Genomic DNA, 22,944 nt, shown 5'->3' with positions numbered 1-22,944 from the left:
CTATTATGTTTAGTATATCACCTATGCACGTAGTTAATAAGTCAATATTGACTTTACGAATTTGCGAGAACGGGTTGCTGTTCCAGTCGATGGCAGATTTAGAATGCTCCAAATCCCATGTGCATTTCTATAGGTCATTGCTCCTCGTGCCTCTCTGAGGGGGCCAGGTTCTGGCCGTGGTTATATCTTGAGGTCATCTCGATGATTTTGGGGCTTAGCGTCCCCGCGGCCCGGTCCTTGACAAGGCCTCCTTTTTGTTACAAAGCCCCAGGAAGCAGCCCGTAGCAGCTGTCAAACTCCCAGGTACCAATTTACTGCTTGGTAAGAGGCATCAAGGTGAAAGAAACTGTGCCCATTTTTGTTTCCGCCTCTACCGGGGATCGAACCCAAAACCTTAGGACTACGAATCCGAAGCGCTGTCCACTCAGCTGTCAGGCCCCTTGTAGGGGGACCTGACAGCTGGACTTACTGCTGGACCTATTGGTCCACGGTAGGCATAGAACTCGTTCACACTGACTGATGCCAAAATTTAGGGATTTTGTCTCCACTCGATTATCCGGAGTATATGGGAAGGAATAATCACGTGTTCCGGATAATGGTACTTTTTCACCTGAGTCCAAAAGTGACTGTGACAGTAACGCGTTGGTGTTCGGCTGTTCAAAGCTAGGGGTATGGCCTCGTCACATAGTATTAAAAAAAAATAGAAAATCTGGAACTTCGTCTGTGGTAAGGTAAGGAGAAGACACAAAACACAAGTAAATTTTAACAATGAAATTTTAATTACGTTAGATAAACAAAACATGAATAAAATGGACATACAAATTCGTATAATAAAATCAATCAATCAAAATAATAAGAATAATTTAAATGACAAAGTGAAAAGTTACGTTAAGACAAGTGAGCAATAACAAGAAGTGCAAATAACGTAAATATTGGTGCAGGAATATTGGCTTTAAGCTATCACCTCTCTTAGTACACGTAAGCCAAAGCTTTAGTCTACCAGGAAGAAGTGTTAACCGTATGAAAGCACTGAATATTCTGAGGACTGAGGTCGTGGCGGCCCCAGACATCAAGTAGTATGGTGGGTGAGTGTAGTAGCAGCTGGACCGGCGGCCAATCAGCGAGGAGCCGGCAACAAGACAGGTAGTTTGGCGGTTTGAGTTGAAGCAGGTGTTCTTGGCTGCATACGTTTTGCGCTCTGGCAAACCTTGGAGATGTTGTTGTTGTTGTTGGACATTTCTTCCATAGTAGTTTTATATATTTGTAGTGACGTATTTTTGGAGGGAAGAGTAGGCTTGAATCTCTTGAAGGAGATTATCGTCACATGACCATTTCCAACTTTTTTTTATACTACAAACAACATAATTTGAATTGCCTTGCCATATATAATTATTAAATATTCAACTAGAAACATCAACTTACCTTGTTGTTGTCGTCTTGATGGATGCCACACATCTTGAAGTTAAGAATTCTTGACAATTTACGTTACCTATACTAACACAACACTAAAATTAACACTTAAAATTACTGTACAGTTCATTGAGCAAAGTTAGTTTTGACTGCCAGCTGCTGAAGCCTCAGTGGTTGAAGGCACTTGGCTTGCCTGTGATGCCTCACTTGGCTTGCCTGTGATGCCTCACTTGGCTTGCCTGTGATGCCTCACTTGGCTTGCCTGTGATGCCTCACTTGGCTTGCCTGTGACGCCTCACTTGGCTTGCCTGTGACGCCTCACTTGGCTTGCCTGTGACGCCTCACTTGGCTTTCCTGTGACGCCTCACTTGGCTTGCCTGTGACGCCTCACTAGGCTTGCCTGTGACGCCTCACTAGGCTTGCCTGTGACGCCTCACTAGGCTTGCCTGTGACGCCTCACTAGGCTTGCCTGTGACGCCTCACTAGGCTTGCCTGTGACGCCTCACTAGGCTTGCCTGTGACGCCTCACTAGGCTTGCCTGTGACGCCTCACTAGGCTTGCCTGTGACGCCTCACTAGGCTTGCCTGTGACGCCTCACTAGGCTTGCCTGTGACGCCTCACTAGGCTTGCCTGTGACGCCTCCCTCGGCTTGCCTGTGACGCCTCCCTCGGCTTGCCTGTGACGCCTCCCTCGGCTTGCCTGTGACGCCTCGCTCGGCTTGCCTGTGACGCCTCGCTCGGCTTGCCTGTGACGCCTCGCTCGGCTTGCCTGTGACGCCTCGCTCGGCTTGCCTGTGACGCCTCGCTCGGCTTGCCTGTGACGCCTCGCTCGGCTTGCCTGTGACGCCTCGCTCGGCTTGCCTGTGACGCCTCGCTCGGCTTGCCTGTGACGCCTCGCTCGGCTTGCCTGTGACGCCTCGCTCGGCTTGCCTGTGACGCCTCGCTCGGCTTGCCTGTGACGCCTCGCTCGGCTTGCCTGTGACGCCTCGCTCGGCTTGCCTGTGACGCCTCGCTCGGCTTGCCTGTGACGCCTCGCTCGGCTTGCCTGTGACGCCTCGCTCGGCTTGCCTGTGACGCCTCGCTCGGCTTGCCTGTGACGCCTCGCTCGGCTTGCCTGTGACGCCTCCCTCGGCTTGCCTGTGACGCCTCCCTCGGCTTGCCTGTGACGCCTCCCTCGGCTTGCCTGTGACGCCTCCCTCGGCTTGCCTGTGACGCCTCACTGGTTGAAGGCGCTTGGCTTGATTTTCTTACTATATAAGAATCAAGTTTAGCTTGCCTTCTGTGTTCATTGGCCTGTTGTATGATCAGCTCTTCGGTTCGCCTCAGGCTTCACGTCACTTGAAGTCGACCGACCATTTTCACAAAGTTGTATGACACGTAACTTGTCTTTGTTTGGACAACCTTCTTCCTCTTAACACCTTCAGAATTATTGATGCTGCTACCAGACATAGCCTTGGCCTCGTCTCTTCGTACCTTCCAATATTTTTGGAACGTCTGTTGACTTCTGATGTGGTTTCCCTCTGTTCTTTTGTCGGCCTCGTTGGTTACATTCTGTCCTCTGTCTTTCGCTTCGGTTTCTCCCCGTTTTGTTTTTGCGTCGTCTCTACTCCCAGTTTCGGCGTTCCTCATCTTCGTTCCGTACGCCATCCTGGTGTTTGTACAATGTGTGTGTATGATGTGTGTGTATTTTATGTGTGTGTACGATATGTGTACGAGCCACACCACCCGGTGGACGGGTGGTGCATTTCGTACCTTGCGTGCTGGGGCCGGGGTGTGCGTTTTGTTAATGGGCGGTATGCTCGTGTGTTCACGTCGTTTTTCGCGGTTTTCTATGGCTTCTTGCTTGTTTTCTCCCTTCAGTCGAAGCCCCCTGGATGCTGGGGGTGTTCTGGATTTTATATATGGGGGGCATCACTTCGTTCTTCCTCTGCTTCCTGGTGTGGGATGACTCGGAGTGGCGCCTCTTCCTCCCCCTCTATACTGCTCCTTATCTTCTGCGGGGCGCGCGCCTCTGGACGTATTTCTCCTTAGACTTCATACTTTTATTCAGGTAACGGTACATACAATGCCTACTTACTGCCTCTAGTATGCATGGCATTCGAGTGCACCACTAGCGATGCTCCTGGTAAGTTACTTGGCTCGCCTGTTTTGTGGCATGGTCGTGTGTCTGCTCTGTAGGTGTGATTATCATGCCTGGTGCCTCTGTCAGTCAGGTGCTGGTTCTCGACTTTTGGTGGGGTGCTTGCCTAGTTGTGCTTGCGGTGGTTTAGCTCTGTCTCTTTGGCCCCGCCTCTCTCCTGTCGGTCAACGGTTGTGCAGTTTCGTGAGCCTCCTGGGCTCTGTCTTATCTACGTTTGCTCCTGTGGGTGGAGTCTGCCTCCACCACGTAGCTTCGTAGTGCTCTCTGCTTCCTATCCCCTCTGACATTGATCAGGTTTTTTTTCATGTCCGGGGCTCCTTTGGGTACTCGGCTTCCTCCTGTCCCCCCTTGTGCATACGAACATGGAGACATAAGAACAGTGGAACTGCAGAGGGCCTCTTGGCCCATACGAGGCAGTTCCTATTTATTACCACCCAATCCCACTCATATACATGTCCAACCCACGCTTAGCACAATCGTGGGACCCCACCTCCACCACGTTACACGGTAATTGGTTACACAAATCAACGAACCGGTTACCGTTCCGGTATTTCCTCATGTCTGTCCTAAATCTACACCTCTCCAATTTATACTCCTTGTTTCGTGTACAAAACGTGCCACCCTTGGTCACTGCTCCATCCTTGTTTGCTCTTCCCTGCTTGGCGGGGTTGCGTCGATGGTTCCTAACAGGGGTGTTTGGGGTGTGGTGTTGTGTTTGGTCACCTTGCGTGTGTCTTCAGTGCCTTTACTTTGTCCATGTATTTTGTTCTTTGTTGTCCTGTGGCGCTCTGCCCTGCATTTCGGTGCTTTTGGTTTTGTCGTCGGCACCTAGGTTTTTACCCTATCTGGACACACATTCCTTGCCTATCTTCGGTGCCTGGCTGCACCCTGCTGTCCATGAGGTCCCTCGGGTATGCACGCCCTCCACTACACATTTTTTGGTTGGTCATGTGCATTACTTCCCGGCTGCTCCTTGTCCGTATTTAGGGTTTTCCTTGCCTATTTCCGTTTTTCCTCCTCCTATGCTACACTTGTCTGTGTATCTAGGTTGGTACTTCTTCACTATCCTGATGTTGGGTGGGCCTCTGTCCATGTTCAGTTCCCTGCTTTTGGACTTCTCCGGTGTTCCATTTTGGTACTGAGTTCCTACGATTTTTCTTTGTGACTTGCTGCAGGCTTCGGTGTTGCGCTGTCTGTGGGGGGTTGTGGACTTTTGGTCCACCGCTCCTGCCTTACTGGTTCCTTTTCTTGGAACCGGTAGTTGGGTTTCGGTCCTGGCTCCGGTTTTTCTTTGTTCCTTTTCCAGAACAGGTGTGTTTGCTTTCCTGCGGTTCACGTCCTGCGTAGTTCTCCTCTTGGATGCCTTAGGGAAGCGTGCATCATTCTTCCCTGCTGGAACTGGTTATGTTGCTCCTTTGGGTTGCGGGGTTGCTGTTTTTATATTCGCATTTTGCACTTTCGTTCGTGGTGCTCGTTTCTAGTCGTCTGTGTCGGCACTGGTGGGTTCATTGTTGGTCTCCCACCTGCATGTTTCTTCTCAGGGGAGGTGTGTGGTTTTCCTGGCGGTCCTTCAGATTTTCCTATTACTGCGAAGGGTCCTTCGGTCTCTGATAGGGTTGGCTTGTAATCCTTTCGGGGTTGTTCTGGGACCGTCATCTGAGACCGTGTCCTGTCACCTCATATAGGGTGGTGCTGGCGGAGCTGCTCCTGCTTGTGTTCAGTGTTGCGGTTCTTTCTGCTCTGTTCCGCTTGCTGTCCTGGGCGTTGTTTTACCTCCGGCCTGCTCTTGATTTCTGGTGCCGTCCTGGTCGTTGGCCTGGGTGGTCTATTTTCTTCTCGTTTTGGTCTTTGGGTTGATGCTTGGTTGGTCTGGGGGGGGGGGGCTTCCTTTGATGTTCGGTTTCGTATTTTTTTTTCCGCTGTTCTGTGCGTCTTGGCCTCTGGGGTCATGGACGAGTTTTGGTTGTTGGCGTTACCTTCTTCCCTCGTTCCTGTTCGGGGGTTCGGGTCTGCAGGGTCTTTGTTTCATCTGTGGTCTTGGTTTTTTAGGTTAGGGCTAGTGGCGTCTGCCCCCCAGATTCTTCCCTATTTTCCTTCTCTGTGGTGAGGTAGCTCCAGGGAGCTGACGGGGCTCCCCCCAGAAAACCAGCGATGAATGTAATGAAACGCCATTTTCTGGGCGAGTCCTGGAGGCTCCCCGGCATCCCTTCCTCCCTCTGGTCGGTGGCGTTTTTCGCGTATTTTGACATACCTGTTGCACGTGTTGAGGTGTGGGAAGCCTTTGCAGCTTACCTCCTGAGCGACCCGGATTATGCTTTCGTGATGGATCCTTGTTCCTTCGTGTCCGTACTGGGTTCGTTATGAAGTTTCAGAGTCATCCTGGTTGGCAGACTGCCCGCTCTTCTCATTGGAGGCTTGGCACACGTTTTGTTGGTCCCATGCGCTTGAGTGGCGGGAGGCTCTGATAGTTTTGCATGTTTTCCTGTTTGCGACTTTGAGCATCTCAATGCTCATTTGTTTGCCCCTGCCCATCCGTAGGATGTTGGTGTTGCAGCTTCATGTGTAGGTTCCTTCCCTTTTTGCTGCCTTGGTCATGGAGGATTTGCATACACGTGGCCTGTTGCAACCCGTTCTCGCACTTTCTTAGTCAATATTGACTTATTAAATAAGTGCATATGTGACATACTAATTTATTGTGAATATTTTAGTTTACCTTGAAAAGCTTCATAGAAAACACCGACCTTACCTAACCTTCTTAGTATGTTAAGATAAGCATCTTATTGCTTCGTACTTACAATTATTACGTAATTTATACCTATAATGCGGCCTGTGGTGGCGTCTCCTTTTGGGGGTTTGGGGCTGGCAGGGCAGGCATCTTCTCTTGCCCTCTGTTGAGTTGTCATGGAGTGGGTTTGCTTGGGCGTGGTCGAAACGACCTCTTCCCTCAGGTGGGTTTCCCACCTGTTTCCGGTCCCAAATTGGGACTGTGTGGACCTCCTGTTTATTCTGGACTTGTTCCGTCTGAACCCGGGGGTTTATATTCCCTTCTTTCGGATCACTATTATGTTCCAGGTCCGTTTACTGTTGGAGCCGGGCGCTTGGATGGTGTATCTGGACTTCAAGGATGCGTATCAGCATGTCCCGGTTCATCCCAGATTTAGGGACTGGCTCTGTTTTGTTGTGGAGTGTCAGGGTTTCCGCTTTTCTTGCTTTCCTTTCGGCTTGAATCTGGAGCCTCGCGTTTTCACATGCCTTACTCTGGTCGTGGTGGCCCGCTGCAGTCTGTTGGGTTTTCGGGTTCTAGCCTACCTCTAAGATTGGCTAGTTTGGGCTCCCAGCTGGTCTGCATGTCTGCTCACCAGGGATTTGGTTCTTTCCCACCTCGCCGGGTTCGGGTTCTTGGTAAACTGGCGGAAGTCCCATCTGGTCCCCTCTCTGGTTCGGTCTTGTGTGGAACGCTCGGACCATTTCCTTGTCACTTCCTCCGGCAGCTCTGCATCGCCTGCATTCCCGCCTTCATCAGTTCCTGAGGGGCTCCCGGGTCACGTGGTAGTTGCTTGAGGAGGGTTTGTGGGGGAGCCTGAACATTGCCATGATGGTCTACCTGCCGGGTTGGGTGTGGCTTCCTCGGCTGTTCTGGTTCCTTCGGGAACGTCCCTTCCACCTCTCTTGTGATTGACAGGTTTGGCTTCCAGGGGCTTTGCATTGGTTTCTGCGTTACCGGTTTCCTCTTCGGGTTTTTCGGGGTTCAGTGCCTTGGCGCCTACCCAAGCCCTTGCTCGATGTGTTCACGGATGCGTCGTCTCTCGGCTGGGGCTTTGTAACCAGTGCTCACCAGGCCGGCCAGGGTCGGTGGGATCCATCGTTCCTTCGGGCTCACAGCACTGCGGGAGTTCACGGCTATGTGGATGTCGCCCCGGAGAGTTTGGGTCGCTCATGGATCGACAATCGGGTTCCATTCGAACTGTTCCCCGGTGATTACCTAAACTGAGAGGGGGTTCCTTGCGGTCCTTTGCTCTTTGGGGCTGGTCACTTAGTGACTCGTCTACTGAGTTCTTGGGGTTTGGTTGTCCTGGCTGTTCACGTTTGGGTGGGAGGGAGTGGCTGGGTATCTAATGTCTTGGCGGACAGCCTGTCTCTGTTCATTCGCTTGTCCACGGAATGGATGATTGACGCCACCTCATTCAGTTGGCTCTGCCAGACATTTGGGTTTTTGGAAGTGGACATCTCTGTACCGCTATGGTCGAGGCGTCTCCCGGTATGTGGTGCCCTTCTCCAACTGCAATGCAGTCGGGGTCGACGCCTTTCAGCAGAACTGGGTGAGGTGGGATTACCTGTACCTCTTTTTTTCCCCGGTTCAGCTGTTACTCCGGGTCCTGGCTCGCTTGGAGACTTACCAGGGAAGAGTCGTCCTTCTGGCTCCCTGGTGGCCGGCCCAACCTTGGTTTCAGGTGCTGCTTGCTCGGTGTCTGAACTGAAGGATCTTCTCGCGGCACCGCCTCTTTCAGCAGATCGGTCCAGCTCGGTATGAGGCTGGTTCGTTTTTCTCCTCGAGTCTTCGCATCTGGAGTTTCTAACTTGAGTTTACCATCACTTGTATGGGGTGCAGGTGGCTTCTTTTTTGGTTTCCCACCCGAGTGCTTTATCTCGAAGGAAGTATGAAGTTTCCTGGCGGTCCTTCCGGTTTTTCCTATCACTGCGTAGGTGTTCTTCAGTCTCTGATAGGGTTGTTTTGTCCTTTCGTGGTTGTTCCAGGACCGTCATCTGATGCCGAATATTGTCGCCTCGTATAGTGCGGCACTAGCGGAGCCGCTCCAGCTTGCGTTCGGTCTTGATGTTACTTTTGCCCCATTCCGCAAGCTGTCTCGTGCATTGTTTCACCTGGGGCTGCTCATGCGCCTCCTGAGCTGTCTTGGTCTTTGGACCAGGAGCTCTTTTTTCTGTCTTGTTAGTTTGTGGTGGCTCCTTCGGATCAGGATGGTTTTTCTAAGGCTCTTTTCATGTTGGCATTGGCCTCTGGAGGTCAGGTCGGGCAGCTTCATGCTCTCCTCCGGCGCAGAGGTTTCTGCTCCTTTGGTCCTGGTGGTAGGTTTGTTCGGTTGCAGTAGTCTCCTTGTTTTCTGCCGAAGAATGAGACGGCTGCTTTCTGGAGGGGTCCTTGGGTTGTTGATGCTTGGTTGGTCAGGCCGGGGTTGCATCATGTGTTGTTTTCCTGTTGCGGCTCTCTGCCTTTGTTTGCTTGCAACGGCTTCAGTAGCCACGGATGCGCTTTAGGTTGATCGGGTTTTCCTCCTTCCCTGTTTTTGATCTCGGGTCTCTTAAGTGATCCACAGGGTTATTAAGTCTATCCACCCTGCATTCTATCCCCGTGCCCATGACGTTCGTAAGTTTGCTGCTTTTGCTGCTGTCTTTGGAAACATGTCCTGGGTTGACATTCTGGTGTACGTTTATTTGAGGTTTTTGGAAGAGAGGGCCAAGTATGCTGCCCTGTGGATCACCAGTGTTGATGGGTAGGGTGGGAGAAATGGAATTATTTACTGAAACATACTGGTGCCTGTCAGTAAGGTAAGACTGAAGGTATTGGAGGGAGTGACCTCTGACTCCATAATGATGTAATTTAAGAAGAAGGTTTTGGTGGTTGACAATCTCAAAAGATTTACGTAGGTTAATAAATAACCCAACAGGGAAGTCAAAAGGTTAGTTATGTCATAGAGTTGGGAGTAATTAAAGATGAGTCACTTACAATTACTGTATTATATTTTGGGACTTGTACACATTTCAGTGCAAGAAGCAAGGGAAATAGTTTGGTCTGAAAAGTAAGGGCGCAGTTGTTTATACAGACTCCCTACTCAAAATAAAAGCCATTGCCCATTGTCAGGACAACTGCACTTCCAGCTGCACCCGTGGGGCAGTGTAGGGAACCATCAGCATACTGTATATTATTTGAGAGAGAGAGAGAGAGAATGCTTTGTGGACAGAGCATCAATATGGCTTAAGGTGTTGAGCTTTGCCTCAAGACGAAGCTTGGGCTGATCTCTAATTTACTTTTTGGGTGGAAAGGGAGGAATTAAAATTGAAAAGGGGTGCAATCTCCCACGGTGCAGGAAAGTGCCGTTGTTGTCTCTTTTAGTACAAATGATAAATCTGGTACATTCTGAGTTCAGTTCCAGTTTATTTATCCATTTGGAACAATGTTGACCTTCAATAAAGAAATTTTGGAGGGCTTCTGTGCAAGGGTTTGGATGAGCTAGTCTAACCCTTTTTATACCAATTTGACGGTTGATTTCAGTAACATGATCACAACGATTTCAGTAACATGAATCACATGATTTTAGGATTATCTTCACGGCTTCGTTCTGCAATTTGTCAAGCCCTCCAGGCTTTCAGAAATAACAAGTGCAGGCATTTTTAGTTTGGGATACTTTCAGGAAAATAGTAATTGGCTCTAGTAAAATTGTCTATTACAATATTTTTACTTACTGTGTAGTTTCCATTTGTACTTTACTTAAATAAGAGGAGGGTTTTAAGTACCTCCCTTAAGTACTTAAGTTAGTTTAAGTACTTAAGGTTTTGGAGTGTAGTCAATATGTGGGAAAAATTCTGTATAATTATTTGAAAGTTAAATACTGGTAATTATTTAACCATTGTTTTGTAGTTATTTAGATTTTATTCATAGTTGAAAAATGTATCATTTCCTAAGCGTCATGTGATGTAAAAACAAAAAAATTACTGCTTTGTATTAATCATTTGATTCCAAGGAAAATATAAGATAAAGACTGTCTAAATATACACATTTTGCTTGCAGAACAATTGTACCATGGTGCTGGAGGCCAGTCGTGGTGACACGAAGGTGGTGCAGCTCCTTGTTGAGTTTCCCACCTCCATTTCCCATCTTCCTATTGTTGTCGCGCCTGAACCCAGTGTGTCGGGTGACAGCACAGGAGTGGTCGGAGTGTTGACTAGTGTGCCCTTGCTGGAGGAAGAGCCTCCACACCTCACCATGAATTTCACTGTGATTCCAGGCCTATCTCCTAAAACACTTTACATCCTCAATGAAAATCAAGCCATATATGATATATGTAGGCATTCTTTTTAGCTTTAAACTTTATGTGCATGTTAATCATTTTGGGCCTGGTAGTTCTACTATTTGTTTTTCTTTTGCATAATGTTATTGTTGTATTGCTGTTTTTCTGTATGGGGTTAATAGTATAGTACACACAGAAATCACAATAGCGTGATACAGTATCCACTCGATTTAACGGCCTATATCGGGCTGTACTCGGTCGTTATTTCCGGAGCTCCGGTATTTCCAAAGTTAAGTGTCGGTAATTTTTCAAGTAGCATTATGGTAAGATATATTTTATACAGACAGTCACTCGGTCCACCTTCTACCCTGTGATGTCACAGATTCACGGCACATCATTGTTTTGATTTGTCATGAGGCTGGAGTATTCATTCCGTGACTTTGTTGGACATATCTGCACAATCGAGGAACATCCGTGCACCATGTCGGCTCCAAATGCACTCATTGTGTCAGTGATGGCTGTCTGGTGGGTGGATGGGCAGCCAGGCAGGCAGGGAGAGGCTGGAAGGGAGGTAGGCAGAGGCTGGGATGTAGGCAGGGAGGGAGGCAGGCAGGCAGAGGCTGGGTGGTAGGCAGGGAGGGAGGGAGGGAGGGAGAGGCAATGAGGGAGGCAGGGAGGCGGGCAGAGCTTGGGAGGAAGGCAGGCAGAGGCTGGGTGGTAGGCAGGCAGGCAGGCAGAGGCTGGGTGGTAGGCAGGCAGGCAGGCAGAGGCTGGGTGGTAGGCAGGCAGAGGCTGGGTGGTAGGCAGGCAGGCAGGCAGAGGCTGGGTGGTAGGCAGGCAGAGGCTGGGTGGTAGGCAGGCAGGCAGGCAGAGGCTGGGTGGTAGGCAGGCAGGCAAGCAGAGGCTAGGTGGTGGTGGTAGGCAGGGAGGGAGAGGCAATGAGGGAGGCAGGCGGGCAGAGGCAATGAGGGAGGCAGGCAAGCGGGCAGAGCTTGGGAGGGAGGCAGGCAGAGGCTGGGTGGTAGGCAGGGAGGGAAAGGCAATGAGGCAGGCAGGCAGGCATAGCTTGAGAGGGAGGCAGGCAGAGGCTGGGTGGTAGGCAGGGAGGGAGATGGATGGATGGGTGGAGATGGATGGATGGATGGATGGATGGAGATGGATGGAGAGAGGGGTGGAGCGATGGATGTTGAGGTGAAGCAGACAGCGTGAGTATGGGGGTGGGGGTGGGGGGGAAGAAAGGTGTGTCGGTGGTGGGGAAGGGACCGGCTCACCGATAAGCCTAACTCATTTGACCCAGTTAACCAGATGTTTCCTAATTAAATTTGGATGTACATCATATATAATTTTGCTTACAGATTTTGTTCAGTAATATTATTAGGATAATAAAAAATTATAAAATACTTGTTTCATGAATGCTTTATTGTATTAGATGGAGATTCTCCAGGCTGTCTCTGGCTGGCTGGCTGTCTACTGAGCCATTTCCCAGAAGTGCCTTGGATGGGGGGGCAGGAAGTGAGGGTGTGGGGGAGAGCAGGAGTTAGGGAGTGGGGGAGAGGTGCCGTGAGGGTGAGGGAGGGGATGAAAGAGGTAGGTGGCATGCTTGCCATGTGAGGACCCCCTGATGCCAAAACAAACCCAATACCAACCTTCGGTAATATCGACCGCCAGACCGTTATGAGGCTCTAAATGCTGGTCTCCCAAACCGGTCGTTATTACCGGCAGATCGGTATAAAAGAGGCCATTAAATTGGCCTCTTTTATACCCTTACAGTATCCAAGTATGAGTGGATACTGTATATCAAATGAATAAATCCACAAGGGCCGTGATGAGGGTTCGAACTTGCGTCCAGGATGATCCCAGATGCGCCTTAACCCTCAAACCGCTAGGGGCCCAAATGGAATTCACACCCACAGGCGCAAAAAAAAAAAAAAATCCAAAAAATTCTTTCGTCTTATAGAAGTGTTCATTTTTGTTCCCTGATCACGGAAAAAATAACAAAAAAATCGTAGGTGGCATATTTTAGCCGCAATAGGGTAGGGAAGTGTGGCAAAAAAGGGGCGTTGGCAGAGCCTTCGCCAGACGAGGTCTACTCCTGCTCCTACTCGAGGTCTACTACGAGCTGTCAGACGGCAGTTGCCACAAATATATTATTACCTAATTATTTCAATGTCTCTGATTGATTTTTTCTTAGTTTTTTTGCAGTAATATTATTCCATACAGTGAATTGTGGTATATTTATATTATAAAATGTGTGAACCATCGCTGTACTCAAAATTATGGTGTGCATATTAGTGATTCAATTATGTTCATAAAACAATAAACAAATAGTTTTGCTGTTGTTACACTATATACACAGGTTATATATAAGTATTTGCATGTTTTGTACACCATAACGCACTACTAAGTTGGTCTTGTGAGTCAAAAAGCAACGAGGAGTGATCGCCAAACACCAGCAAGCCACTCACTGCCACTCCCTCCCTCAACACCACCTCACTCACCCTCATTCACCTCCCACAATACTCTTTCTGTATTTATTCACTATACACAGACGTTATATATACGTATTTACATGTTTTGTTCACCATAACTGTACATGTAAGCTTGTATGGTGAGTAAACGTAGCTACTCACACAGTCAGCTGATCAGCGGCTGCCCTCAAGGCCAGACGCACTAATATTTGTCCTCCAACAATATTGTTTGTGGTGTTATTACGCTATATACACACATTATATATAAGTATCTACCTGTTTTATTCACCATACCTGAACAAATAAGCTGGTATGGTGCCCAAAGATCATAGTGGCCATCAGTAAACAACATGCCAAGTCGTGCAGACGACGCTGCTCCCTCACCAAAATGGCGGCTCCCAACCTACTCCTCTCGCTGTTATCACACTCTATACACACGTTATATATAAGTATCTACATTTGTGTTCACCATATCGAACCACTAAGCTGGTATGGTGAGTGCAGTCAATAAATGGTGGCCACACACAGTCAGAAAACGACGCCACAACCCTCCCTCCCACAGCCTTACTCCTCCCTCCATGGAGCACAGCGCTAAATATCACCACAATCCTGCTCTTATCAGAATCCTGGTCAGTTTTATCACAGTCAGGGGGCTTCAGTAATACTATCACTGCTAAATAATAGCAGTATCATTTATATTATGGTATTTGTAGGCGATGCTGTGGTCACAAGCTGAACAGCGGTGCTGTGAGCTCGTGCTACGTGCGCCAGGCTTGGTGGCTTGCTTAATACTGACGCTGTAACACCCAAGAATGTTGGCCTGGATTTTTTTTCTAGGTGGCATCTGGCAACTATCGGTCGTGGCTGTACTATAGCTGCCCCTATCTCAGGCGGGGTGTTTAAATTATAGCGCTAGACATGAAATCATATATAAATGATGTGCGCAGTTTCGGTTTTGTCACTGATATCATTTATATATGACATGCGCGGTTTGAGGGTTAATCGACTGAGCCACGATATGGTCAAAAGAATTGCAACCGGGTTTGCTACTGCTCTCATATGGATCCCACAGTCTCTCTGAGACAAACCGGGCTTTTACACAATTTCCCCTGTGCACTCGGGGTTTGTTGACAAGCTATTCTACCTCTTCGCCCTTACTTCAATACACACGGTCCAAGCTGTCCACTTGGACAACTCAACACCTGGGCAAGTGTGGAGTTAGTAGCATCACTATGTATGCTAATTCTGTGGGCTGTGTGAATCCAGTGGCCAGCTGGAATTGTCTTAGCCCATTCATGTTTGTTGCATATTTAAACTTTCTTGCATATGCAGCTTTGTCAGTGAGTGCTTAGTGTGTTTCAAAGAGGAAAGTTATCTTGAATGTGGGAAGTGTAAAACATTGGGGGGGAAAACAAAAATAAACCTCTGGAACAGGTCACCTCTGTCTAATGACTGAAGATTAAGGAGACGCCACACTCCCCATCTCCACACATGAATCTTGGATGTCTTGCCAGCAAACATAAATGGAATAAACAGTATATAATAATAATTTCACATATACGTACTAGTAAAATACATATTTATATGAACTTGAAAAGGGACCCATGGACATGAAACATGAAATGTGTCGAGTATGTAGATCTCGTGTGGTTGTGTTGAGATAATTTCGGGGCTTAGCCTCCCCGCGGCCCGGTCTTCGACCAGGCTTCCTTTTTGTTACACATCCCCAGAAAGCAGCCCGTAGCAGCTGTCTAACTCCCAGGTACCTGTTTACTGCTAGGTGTACAAGGGCATCAGGGTGAAAGAAACTGCAAATTTGGTTTCTGCCTCCACCGGGAATCAAACCCGGGACCATGAATCTGAAGCACTGTCCACTCAGCTGTCAGGCCCCCAGACCCATCCATCCAACTGTCAGGTCAGGTGTGCTCTCCTGAAATGTGGGCCCATGCAGCCAATCTAATACTTATATGTGGTATATTATGCCCTTTTTCTATTTCATAAAAGGATATTATCTGTGGAGAGTCCCTTCGGTTCCCCTGAGCTATACCGAGCTGATGTGTATATATTAGACCGTGGCAACAGTCAATTGAAGGAGTTCTAGGCCTACCGGAGATCAGAGCCAGAACCTGGTCCACTCCAGAGAGGCATGAGGAGCAATGGCCTAAAGACACCCCCATGTAATTGGAAGCAGTCTTTGTCTGCCATTTACCAGGTCAGGCACCCAGAAAGGTAGGAATTCTAAAACAAACTACTGCTGGTCAAAATTTGCAAACCAAAAGTCGAAATAGCAACAGAACTCCCCAATCAATACCTAGGAAACAATTATGACGTCACCACAAACGCCGCGCATCCGTCTGCGCATCCCTCCCCTCCTCTATGCCGGCAACTCTTCTCAGTTCAGAAGGGTTTTGAGAGGCAGACGGTCGATCGACTCTGACTCCATCCTTTGAGCAGTGCTGCAGAGCGGTGGTGGTGTTCAGAATTGGTATTGTGCGAGCCAGGAGTAACACAAAAGTACTGGGACTGCATGCACCTAGGGCCACCTCCCTAGTTGCCCTGTAAGTACTGCCCCTTCGACCTCAGGGGGTCTCTTCCCCGAGCCGTTCGGGAATTACTTCCGCGTGGTTCTGTTGCTGCTCGGTGTTTGCCCACCCTTGGGGTTCAGCTGGGGTGGTTCTTACTCTTGTTTACTCATGGGTAGCAGGTAGTTTCATCGCTGGCTGGGGCATGAGGTACTGTGCTGCTGTCTGATATACGCATAGTGAGCGGTTCTGTTCACCTGTAGACGTGCTTTTGCAGGGTTTTTCTTTTGTTTTGTTTTGCCTGGTGGAGGTCTGTCTTGTGTGGCGGACCACCTGTATGATTTTGGTGGTCCTCCACTAGGTTCCCTGTGCTTGCACACGTCCCAGGGATTCAACTTTTAGTTTGTTTGCTTGGTAGCTCTGGGATAACCAGTTAGCAGTACCTCGCCTGGGCTTCCCTTACCAGTCAGTCTAACTGCCCTGGAAACCCCCATTGGGGCTCAGTGGTCCAATGGAAGAGACCTCAGAGTCCCACCACTCCAATTCACCCACTCCAATGAGATTGAAATTCGGGTGCAAGCAGCTTCGGCACTGCATGCACGGTTTAGGTTGCTGCAACATGCAAGGTTGGTTGCCTTTCCAGATGCCCACGCAGCTGCTCCGCTTTGGTTATAGGGACCCGGACTTGGGGATGTTAGTCACCTTGAGTTTGATTTCATCTGCACCAGCCCTAGTCCTTCCAACCCCATAGTCCTTCCCCTGCTGTGTTTCATCCTGCTAAAGCTTCCCCCCCCCCCCCCCCCCCTGCTCCCAAACGTCTGAGGGTTTCGGAGTCGGGGAAGGATTTGCCTGGTGGCGGGTCTCGGCGGCTTCGGGGATTGCCCTTTCTGGATAGGCAGCGGAGGCATTCGAGCCTGTTCCTCCTCCTGGAGCCTTTGGGCCGCCCCATCAGGCCCCCTTCATCCCAGCTTTTCCGGCAGACTCTTGCTTTTTCTCCAGAGGCAGAGGGTCTGGAGGACTGCTCAGCCCCGGGTCCTGACGTGGAGGTTCCCGGGGCTGGGAAGTTGACTTGGAGGGCCTTGGGCCTCGTTTGACCCTGCTTGGGTATTGGTACCCTCGGCGTGGGGCTTGTTGTTAAAGCCAGTATGAGGCTATGTTTAGCACATCAATAAACAACATGAAAGTTGATGACCCAGACAGCTTCTTTATGAATGACATTCAAGCTGCAGATAATATAACGGATATTAATACGAACTCAGAAGACTTTGAAAGAGAAATTGACAATATGCCCATGCACTCAGCTCCTGGGCCTGACTCATGGAATTCAATATTCATAAAGAAATGTAAAGTACCAGTAGTGCGAGTACTCGGCGTAATATGGAGAAAGAGCCTAGATACAGGGGCGATACCAGCAGCACTTAAATTTGCAGATATATCTCCTTTGCACTAGGGGGGGGGGAGTAAAGCCTTAGCAAAAAATTATAGGCCAGTTGTACTAACATCACACATAATAAATGTTTTTGAAAGAGTGATTAGGAATCAAATTTCTAGTTTTATGGAAAATAATGAGTTGCACAACCCAGGACAACATGGATTTAGAGCGGGAAGATCCTGTCTGTCACAGTTACTCAACCACTATGACAAAATCACAGAAGCTCTAGAAGAAAAGCAAAATGCAGATACATACAGTATACACAGACTTTGCAAAGGCAGTCGACAAATGTGATCATAGAGTGATGGCACACAAAATGAGGTCAATGGAAATAACTGGTAAAGTAGGACGCTGGATACTCAATTTCCTGTTGAACAGAACACAGAGTAACAGTCAATCAAATAAAATAAAGTTCAAGCGCAGTTAAAAGCTGTGTACGTCAAGGTACAGTCCTTGCACCACTACTGTTCCTTATTCTCATATCAAATATAGATAAAAATACAAGTCACAGCTTTGTGTCATCCTTTGCAGATGACACAAAAATCAGCATGAAAATTACCTCTGCTGAAGACATGGAAAAATTACAAGCCGATATCAACAAAGTTTTCGACTGGGCAGCAGAAAATAACATGATGTTTAACAGCGTTAAACAGGTACTCAGGTACGGCAAAAATGAGGACCTAAAACATAATACAGGGTACAAAACACAATCGAATTTGCCCATAATAGGTAAACAGCATGTCAAGGATTTGGGAATAATGATGTTCGGCGATCTAACGTTTAGGGAGAATAACCAAGCAAATATTGCGTCAGCCAGGAAAATGATAGGATGGATTACGAGAACTTTCAAATCCAGTGATCCCATCACATTGGTTGCACTCGTCAAGTCACTTATGTTGTCCCGTCTCGAGTACTGCTCAGTACTCACTTTCCCTTCAGAGCAGGAGAAATGGCTGAAATAGAAGGAATACTGAGAACATATACAGCACGCATAGACGCGATAAAGCACCTAAATTATTGGGATCGTCTCAAAGCCCTCCAAATGTACTCTCTAGAAAGGAGATGAGTGATACCAAATAATATACATGTGGAAAATACTGGAGGGACAAGTACCAAATCTACACAGTAAAATAACAACGTACTGGAGTGAACGATGTGGAAGAAAATGCAGAATAGAACCAGTGAAGAGCAGGGGTGCCATAGGCACAATCAGAGAGCACTGTATAAACATCAGAGGTCCACGGTTGTTCAACGTCCTCCCAGCAAGCATAAGAAATATTGCCGGAACAACCGTGGCCATCTTCAAGAGGAAACTAGATTTATTCCTCCAAGGAGTGCCGAACCAACCGGGCTGTGGTGGGTATGTGGGCCTGCGGGCTGCTCCAAGCAACAGCCTAGTGGACCAAACTCACATGTCAGGGCTGGGCTTGGGGAGAACAACAACTCCCAGAACCCCATCAACCAGGTATCAACCAGGGGAGGGGGTTTTCCTATTCCCCTTCCCTGTACAAGTTTGAAGTGTGTGCGATTCCCTCCCCGGGTTTGGTTCCAGGTTCCTGTGGGTTCTTCAGATCCCTCCTTCCAAAGGTGATGCAGGAAGCCATTGCGACTAACCTCTTGCGAGACCCGGATTACGCAGCGGTAATGGATGCTGCTTCTTTTGAGTTTGGCTCCTCGTTTTCTTTCTGGGTGCGTTACGAAGTGCCGGAGTGTTCCGAGTTGGACTGCCCTTTCTTTTCATTCGGGGCGTGGCATTTGGTCTGTCGGACCCGCGTGCTTGAATGGTGGGAGTTGACTACGATTGTTCAGGTTTACCTTAATGAGTGCTTGTTCACCCCCATACTTCCTCGTGATGTCGGTCAGGTGGAGCTTCACGCGCAGGTTCCCCTCCCTTTCAGTGTCCCTAGTGGCCGAGGATTTGCGCGCCCTTGGGCATTTGGCTTCGGTCTTACGTGTCTTTTCTCTGCTGTAGCTCTCTTTGGACTGGCTCGGCGAGGATGTGCAGGAACTGGGATCCGGGCCGGTGTCAGGTGTGTTTGCTTCGGCAGCTCGGGCGTCGGCTGCCTTGTTGAAATTGTTTGCGCCGATTCTGAAAGAGGCGGTGTGTGTGGGGGCTTTGCTTCTCGCCTCACGTGCCGACAGGCGGTGCTCGTCCACTCTTTGGAATCGGCTTAGGTCTTAGATTTTTGTCTGTTGCTGTTTGCAGAGTCTGCGGTAGTGCATTTTCTGCAAGCAGCTTCATATAGTTGCCGTCCTATGTCAGACTTGGTGGTTCCCTGGGGGGGGTGGTGGTCATGCCAAGAAGGGTCGTGCCAGGTCTCAGGATTCCTTTGGTAGTCATAAGCCTGTAGTGCCAGATTCGGGACCGGCACCTCCTGTGGAGCCGTTAGTATCTGGTAGGCGCAATGATCGCTCTGAGCGTTGGTCGGGCTCTCGTAGGCCCTTTCGCGGGTCGCCCCTTTGACGGTGCGATACGGGGTAGGCTCGTGCTGTTTGCTCTCGCCTGGTCCCACAATTTGTGGGCATTTCAGGTTGTTACCTCCGGCCTGCAGTGATGTTGGGTCGCTCCTCCTCTTTTGGGGGAATCGGGGCTGGCAGGGCAGACCTCTTCTCCTGTGCTGTCGGGTCATCCAGGAGTGGGTTCACTTGGGCGTGGTCAAAAAGACAATGTTTTTTCGACCTGGGAAACTCGGGTGGGTTTCCCGCCTGTTTTCAGCTCCAAAACGGGACTGTATGGATCTGCGATTCATACTGGACTTGTCTCGTCTGAATCCCTGGGTCTTTTGCCCCGCCTTTTGGAAGACCACTCTGTCTCAGGTCCTGCTGCTTTTGGCGCCGGGTGCCTGGATAGTGTGTGTGGACCTCCAGGACGCGTATTAGCACGTCCCAGTTCATCCGGGGTTTAGGGATTGGCTCGGTTTTGTCGTGGGGCGACAGACTTACCGCTTTCGTTGCCTTCCATTCGGTTTGAATCTGGCACCTCGTGTGTTCACACGCCTTACCCGGGATGTGGTGACCTGTTTGCGTCTGTTAGGGGTTTGGGTTCTGGCTTACCTCGATGACTGGCTGGTGTGGGCTCCCAGCCAGTCTGCGTGTCTTCTCGCCAGGGATTTGGCTCTTTCCCAGCTCTCCAGGTTCGGGTTCTTGGTAAATTGGAGGAAGTCCCATATGGTTCCCTCTCAGGTTCGGACTTGGCTGGGTCTTGTGTGGGACTCTCGGACTGCTTCCTTGTCTCTTCCTCCTCCTCCTCCTCCTCCTCTGTTGCGGCTGCGGTCCCGCATGTGACTATTTTTGGAGGGCACCTGAGTCACACGGCGGTTGTTCGAGAGCCTGAACTTTGCCTGCTGGGCTACCCGTCGGGTCGGAATTGACTTTAGCGGCTGTTCTGGTTTCTTATGGGGCGTCCCTTCCGCCGCTCTCGCAATCGCTGGGTTCGGATCCCGGGAGCCTTGCCTTGGCTGCTGCGTCGCCGGCTTCCTCTGCATTTTTTTTTTTTAGTTCTGTACCGTGGTGCCTCCTCGAGCCCTCTCTCGATGTGTTCATAGATGTCTCGTCTCTCGGCTGGGGTTTTGCGACAAGTGCTCACCAGGCAGGCCAGGGTTGGTGGGGTCCGTCCTTCCGTCGTGCTCACAGCACGGCGCAGGAGTTTGCGGCAGTGTGGCATTCGCTTCAGAGGATTCGTGTCAAACGATCCGGCTCCATTTGGACTGCTACCCGGTGGTTCATTGCCTGAACCGCGGGGGTTTGATGCAGTTCTTGGCTCTTTGAGGCTGGTCGCTTCTGCTGACGCATCTGAGTTCTCGGGGTTTGGCTCTCCTGGCAGTTTATATGATCCGAGACAGGCCATCCTGGCGGATGGCCTGTCTCGGATCATTCCCTTGAACATGGAATGGACGGTTTATGCCGACTCGTTCCGTTGGCTATGTCTGACGTACAGGAGCCCAGAGGTGGACCTCTTTGTATCGGCGTGGTTGAAGTCTCTTCCAGTGTATGTGGCGCCCTTCCCAGACTTCGAGGGCCGTCAGGGTCGAAGCCTTTCGGCTGGACTGGTCGAGGTGGGGTTACCTGTACCTCTTCCCACTGGTCTGGTTGTTGCTCTGGATCCTGGCTCTGTTGGAGACTTACCAGGGAAGAGTAGTAGTGTTGGTTTTTGGTGGCCAGCCCAGCCCTGGTTTCAAGCGCTTCTTGCTCGATGTCCGAACCAAAGGGTCTTCCGGCAGTTCTGCCTCTTTCAACAGATTGATCCAGTTCGGTACGTGGCTGGTTCGATCTTCTCTTCCACTCTTGGCATCTGGTCTTTTTGATGCGGGTTTGACACCATTGTATGGTGATCAGGTGGTTTCGTTGATGGTGTCCCACCTATGAGTTTTGTCTTGACGGCAGTATGAAATTTCCTGGCGGTCCTTGCGTCATTTTTTGTCTCATCGTAGGTTGTCTTCGATTTCTGATCAGGTTGTTTTGTCCTTTTTCTCTTGGTTGTTTCAGGACCGTCATCTTATGTCAAATACTGTCGCCTCGTATTGTGCGGTGCTGGTGGAGCCGCTGCAGCTTGCGTTCGGGATGGATGTCACTTCTGCTCTGTTCCACAAGCTGTCTTGGGTGTTGTTTCACACCCGGCCTGCTCATGCGCCGCCTGAACCGTCCTGGTCGTTGGCCTAGGTGCTCAATTTTTATGTTCTCGATTTGTGGTGGCCCCCTCGGTTCAGGACTGTTTTTCTATATCTGTTATCTGCGCCATTATCTGCGTGCCACGTCCTCTGTGGCAGGGGACACGCTTTGGGTGGACTCTGTTTTCCTTCTTCCCTGTTCCAGGGGTGCGGTTCTCCTAGGTTGTCTGCAGGGTTATTCAGTCCAGCCAGCCTGTGGTCTATCCCCGTGCCCACGACGTTCGTAAGTTCGCGGCTATGGCTGCTGTTTTGGGGAATGTGTCCTGGTCTGACATTTGGGCACGGGGCTTTTGGAGGTCGAACAGGGTCCTGGCCACACAGTATCTCATTAATGTTTCTGGACATTCTTAGGCGTATGTAGCCTTGGGTCGCAGGTTGCAGCCAGTTGTCTCGACTTCGAGTTGAGGAGCGAGTGACGACCGCCTCCCAGGTAAGTCCCTCTTCTTCTTTATCTTTGGTTAGGTGGCTCCGGAGAGCCGAAGAGGCTCTCCACAGAAAATTAGCGTTGAATGTAATGAAACACCATTTTCTGGATGAGACCTGGAGGCTCCCTGGCATACCTACCTCCCTCCCGGTTGGAGATTTTTTGCATTTTTGATACTCGACCTTTCCAACACATGGAAAATACTGGAGGGCCACGTCCCAAATCTACACAGTAAAATAATAACTTACTGGAGTGAACGATATGGAAGAAAATGCAGAATAGAACCAGTGAAGAGCAGAGGTGCCATATGCACGATCAGAGAACACTGTATAAACATTAGAGGTCCATGGTTGTTCGACACCCTCCCAGCGAGCATAAGAAATATTGCCGGAACAGTGGACATCTTCTAGAGGAACCTAGATTGTTTCCTCCAAGGAGTGCCAGACCAACTGGGCTGTTGTGGGTTTGTGGGGCCTGCGGGTCGCTCCAAGCAACAGCCTAGTGGACCAAACTCTCACAAGTCAAGCCTGGCCTCGGGCCGGGCTTGGGGAGTAGAACTCCCAGAACTCCAACAACCAGCCTCTGAACTGAGGAGAGTTGCTGGCGTGGAGGTCTGGGACCCTTCCCCCCCTGTCCCCCTACTGGGGAGTGGGGGTTGCGCAGACGGATGCGCAGCATTTGTGGTGACTTCATACTTATTTCCTTGGTTTTGACTGGTGAGCTCTGTTGCTAGTTCGGCTTTCGGTTTGCAAATTTTGACCAGCAGCAGTAGTAGTTTGTTTTGGAATTCCTACCTTTCTGGGTGCCTGACCTGGTAGATGGCAGGCAAAGACTGCTTCCAATTACATGGGAGTGTA

General features: G+C 49.7%; 1 protein-coding gene across 1 annotated transcript in view; it reads left to right on the top strand.

Annotated features, from left to right (window-relative positions):
• Nucleotides 1-22,944, top strand: part of LOC123746739 (ankyrin repeat domain-containing protein 17) — a 298,429-nt gene that overhangs the window by 170,331 nt on the left and 105,154 nt on the right. The window contains 1 exon segment of the mRNA XM_069316838.1: nt 10,355-10,628. Within this exon segment, the coding sequence (XP_069172939.1) occupies nt 10,355-10,628 (274 nt within the window).

The sequence above is a fragment of the Procambarus clarkii genome, chromosome 85 (assembly GCF_040958095.1).
Source record: "Procambarus clarkii isolate CNS0578487 chromosome 85, FALCON_Pclarkii_2.0, whole genome shotgun sequence".
Taxonomy (NCBI): domain Eukaryota; kingdom Metazoa; phylum Arthropoda; class Malacostraca; order Decapoda; family Cambaridae; genus Procambarus; species Procambarus clarkii.
The sequence above is the reverse complement of the archived record's forward strand: the minus strand, read 5'-3'. Positions and strand labels throughout refer to the sequence as shown.